Source organism: Anastrepha ludens, chromosome 6, assembly GCF_028408465.1.
Source record: "Anastrepha ludens isolate Willacy chromosome 6, idAnaLude1.1, whole genome shotgun sequence".
Taxonomy (NCBI): Eukaryota; Metazoa; Arthropoda; class Insecta; order Diptera; family Tephritidae; genus Anastrepha; species Anastrepha ludens.
Genome location: NC_071502.1, coordinates 61,717,984 through 61,722,773, shown reverse-complemented (window position 1 = coordinate 61,722,773; position 4,790 = coordinate 61,717,984). Strand labels below are relative to the sequence as shown.

The 4,790-nt window shown below is 41.6% G+C and overlaps 1 protein-coding gene across 1 annotated transcript; it reads left to right on the top strand.

Annotated features, from left to right (window-relative positions):
- Positions 1-3,332: 3,332 nt before the first annotated feature.
- LOC128867088 (uncharacterized) lies at positions 3,333-4,230 on the top strand. Its single transcript, XM_054108185.1, has 2 exons — positions 3,333-3,754; positions 3,838-4,230. Exons 1-2 carry the CDS (start codon positions 3,746-3,748, stop codon positions 4,228-4,230), a joined length of 402 nt encoding a protein of 133 aa, XP_053964160.1. The 5' UTR covers positions 3,333-3,745.
- Positions 4,231-4,790: the final 560 nt, after the last annotated feature.

Here is a 4,790-nt window from a genome sequence, read left to right as displayed (position 1 = left end):
TGTTGTTGATTTTCATTTTTTTTAGCAGATGTATAAATTTACTTGTTTTCATTGCTTCCTTTTATTGACAAATGCAACACAGCTCATCGTTTAACACTTTACATGAACTTGCGAGAAGAAACTAGGGAAAGTTGCTCAGTTACTCTCACAAAAGTGTTCCAACGTAGAAGTTTTTCGAGTAAAGGAACAACTTACTATAAGTTCTGAATAAATCCTCTAAACCGGACTCGGAAGGGAACAGACTATTGATATTCATTTTTCCCATTTTATTATTATTTTTCGTTTTATTAAGTATTTGTATATACACAAGCATAGAATATTTTTCTCTCATGTTATTTATTTTATTTAAATTTTATTAAATTTTATTTAATTTAACTTCATTTTTTTCCTATTTTATTTAATTTTTGTTATTTATTTTAAATTAATTTCTTTTATCTTATATTTTTCATTTTCTTTGGCTTTATTTTAATTTTCTTCATTTTATTTTATTTAGTTTAATTTGATTTTCTTTAACTACTTTATTTATTTATTTTTTTGTTTTAGCCTTGTTTCATTGCATTTCAGTTTGTTATTTTATTTTGCTTATATTTTATATTTCACTTACATATTTTCTTTTTGCTCTACTTTATTTTATTTTTCTTTTGTTTTATCTCATTTAATTTAATTCAATTTTATTTTGCATTACTTTATTTAATTTAATTTATTTCAATTTATTCTTCTTGCATTTCATTTTATATTTTATTTTGTTATATTTTATTTCATTTTTTTTTTTTTAGTTTAATCCATCTCGGGTATTGCCAGAGATTACACATCCCGGATAAAATTTTCGAGGGATTGTCTCTGGTCCAATTTCTACCAATTTCTACGCCCATGCAATTGCTATTGCTTAAATATTTAAAACTCTACGAACTATTGCACATGTGTCCAGTATGGTCGACTTCTGCATGTCTTCTAAGAGGTGTTGGCAGTCATACTTCTTAAAATTTTTGATTAGATGCTTAATCCAGTGGAAGAGATAATTATTGGTACTATATTCACTTCCTTCGCTTTGTACATCCGTTTAAGTTCTATGGCCAAAGCTGCATACTTCGATATTTTAGTGGAGTATGTGCTTTGGATGTTGCGATTAAGAGGCACCGCTATATCAATTATTATACTTCGATTGTTTTATTTATCTTGTCAAACAAGATGATGTCAGGTTTGTTGGCAGCTACGGTTGGAAATAAATCTGTCCCAGTACAGATTAAAATTTGTATTTTTCAATAGTGCCTTTGGTTCATATTTAAAATACAAGAGCTCTTCTTGTAAAATACCGTGTTTTATCGCAAGTTGTTGGTGGAGGATCTTTGCTATATTGTTATGTCTCATGACATATTCACTGGAGGCAAGTACGCTACATTCAGCAATTACGTGGTCAATTGTCTCACCATAAATGCCGCACCTTCGGCACCTATCTTCCATTGCCTCACCATGTATTGACCTTCGGAAATTTCTTGTTAGAATAACTCGGCCCTGGATAGCGATTGCGAAACCTTCTGATTCAGAAAATAATGTTCCTCTTTTTAACTCTAAATTGGATGATTGTGCGTCTATCCATTCCAGATCATGGGGATGGACACCATGTATTGTTATTGCCTTCCATGCTGCGATCATTTCTGCTGGGGATTTAAACCCCTCAGGTACTGGGAAATTCTGCTCCATCAAACTGAGCGGGGTAAAGCCATTATCTGCCCTAGCGAAAGCTTTAAATAGATGAGACTCGCAGCTTAGTACGCCGCTGGGCGTTAAGTGTGTTTTGGTTCTATTATAGAGGTAGGGCACACAGAGGCGACTGGCAGGAACTGCCTAAAGCCTAAAGACCGACCATTGTGGTAATATTCCACTCCTGCACGAGGTGCCCCTGCTTTCGACCGAAAATGGCGGATCTAGAGAGGCAAACTCGAAAAAACCCGTAATCACAGGTGTTATTCGTACCGTGCCTAAGTGATGAATGGCACTACGTCAGTGTGTCTTTTAACGGTGACCTCCAGATACCGGGCGCCCTCTGGTTGTAATTAGCCTTACCGCAACACCGGGGCACTGTTGCGGCTCGACCTCCATTCCCCTTTACTCGTGGGATTCACTTATGTCTGAAACTAACGATAAAAACGAAAACAAAGAAAAGGCAACAATGCCTTCTACAAACCAGGTCAGCAGTGACCTTTCGGCAGCTACTGTCGAACAACAGCAACTGCCGCAGGCAACAAAAGGCAGCGAATGCCCGACCTCTGCCATAGCGCAATTAGAGATGGAAGTAGACGAAATGGACCTAGGGCCCATCGGGAAAACTTCCGCTTTATCACCAGAGGAAGAGGAGAAACTCTTAACTTCTCCCTCAAAAAACACAAGTTCGGCTAAGAATGGAGCGGAAATGGAAGTGAAGCTGCGGCTCAGCGGTGCCGCCAGAAAGCGACTCAGGTACCACCTGGGTAAAGGTCACTCCATTGAAGAAGCGCGACAACTAGCACAGCAGCCAATGAACTTAAAGCGTCAGCGCTCCAGCAGCACCACCCCTAAGCAAAGATCTCCCAAAAGAGCTAACTTAGTGGAAAGGACAACTGACCCATCAGAAGCCGAAAGGGCAAAGGCAGCAGTGCCTAACCTGGAGGTGAAAGAAGGGACGGCTAAAATGTCCTACAAAGATGCTGCATGTAGCACCAAGCTGGGTATCATACCACCTGATTATCCGGCAACGATATGGCCTACGGATAAACTAAAGGCCATTCAACACGCTATCCTGGACAGCATAAGGAAAAAGCAGACTGGTGGTGCCAAGCCAATTTTTAACAGCTGCACCTTCCGCGCAGGATACATAGTTGTCTCATGTGGCAACGATGAAACAACCGACTGGTTAAAGGCAGCAATGCCTAAACTTGAACCATGGAAAGATGCGCAAATTAAGATCGTTTTAGAAGAGGACATACCAAGGCCTTTGATCTTCACATGCCACTTTCCAGAACTGGACAGCACATCCACAGAGGACATCCTCAACCTCCTGGATGGGCAAAACTCTGGCCTGAACGTTCAGGAATGGCGGGTACTACGTAGAGTACAAAAGGGTAAGGTGACGGAGCTAACCATCGCAATCGACCCCATCTCCGCCACTGTGATCAAAAAACATCACTACTGGTTGAACTATGGGTTTAGCACAGTTCAACTTAGAACTAAGGCCAAAACCCCGGAGAAGGATGCTGAACCAGAAGCGCCCAAGCCTCCCGCATTGCAGCGGACCGAGGAACAACCCTGCACTTCGGCATCGGCGATCGCGGCAACCGCAGTGAGCGTAACGCAAACTGATGAGCAGCCATGTTGCTCTAAAGATGCGCCACACGCCACCAAGCCTGCACCAATGTCAAGTGCTCAAAGGGTAGAGGAAGGCATAAGAATGCGACCCCCGCTTCGTGCCGACAAGAAAAATAATGGTCCAAAGAGGACCAAAAAAGGCGAGCGTCACTCTGCTGAGGAAGCGGCCTTGCTGGGTAGCAACAGAGGCAAGAAAAAGGCAGCCAGTGCCAAAAAACAGAGGCGATAATGCCACACGCTATCCTAAGCAACAATAGAAGGCAACTCGGATGCCTTCAATTAAACCTCCACCATGCAAAGGCTGCCTCGGCTGAACTAGCAAGGAGGTTTAACAAACAAAACTTGGATATAGCTCTAATCCAAGAACCGTGGGTACGTGACAGAGTCATTGAGGGACTCCAAGATGTTAATGGTAAGTTAATCTATGCCAACAATGATCGCCCTAGAGCGGCAATCTTAATTAGCAATAATTTAACTTTCATTCCCATTTCGCAGTTCACTACCACCGATCTCGTTGCGATCTGGACCAAGGTGCCAACAGACAAAGGCGAGCACGAGGTAATCATTGCCTCTGCCTACCTTCCAGGAGATGAGGAAACTGCTCCAACAAGGGAACTTGTAGCCCTAGTCAACTACTGCAAGGAGAACCACCTACGCTGGATAATAGGATGCGATGCGAATGCCCATCATACGATATGGGGCAGCACAAACATCAATGCGAGAGGTGAGTGCCTTCTTGAATTCTTACTTAGATATAATGTATCAATAGTAAACCGAGGCAATGAACCAACATTTAGGAATGCAATAAGGGAGGAAGTACTTGATAGTCTCAAATTGGCATGTGTCCGGGGAAGCATCAATGTCGGACCACAGTCTTATCAGGTTTGACTTAGGTGCTACCTTACCGCACATAACAATTTACAGAAATCCAAGGAATATAAATTGGAATGTCTTTCACTTTAACTTAGAACAAAGTGCTAACTACTCTAAGCATCACCTGGTGCTTAAATCTGAGCTTGAGATGGAGGCAAATGAACTCCACTCAAACATTACGTCTGCATTTCATGAGAGCTGTCAGGAAAAAGTGAAAAAACCACGAAGGGATGTCCCCTGGTGGAATAGTACGCTTTCAAGACTACGCCATGAAACCAGAGTATTATGGAATAGAGCTAAACAAACAGGGGACTGGGTCTCCTACTCAAGAGCTCTAACCAACTTCAACAAAGAATTGAGGAAATCTAAGAGAGCTTCCTGGAGGGATCACTGTGATAAGATTTCAAATCTTCCTAATGCTATCCGCCTCCAGAAAGCCTTATCAAAGGATCACTCAAACGGCATATGTACCCTGAAAAAGCCAGATGGTAGCTACACTAAAAACCCAGAAGAAACTAGCCAACTTCTACTGGACACCCATTTCCCGGGATGTCATGCTTTACATGAGTCCACAA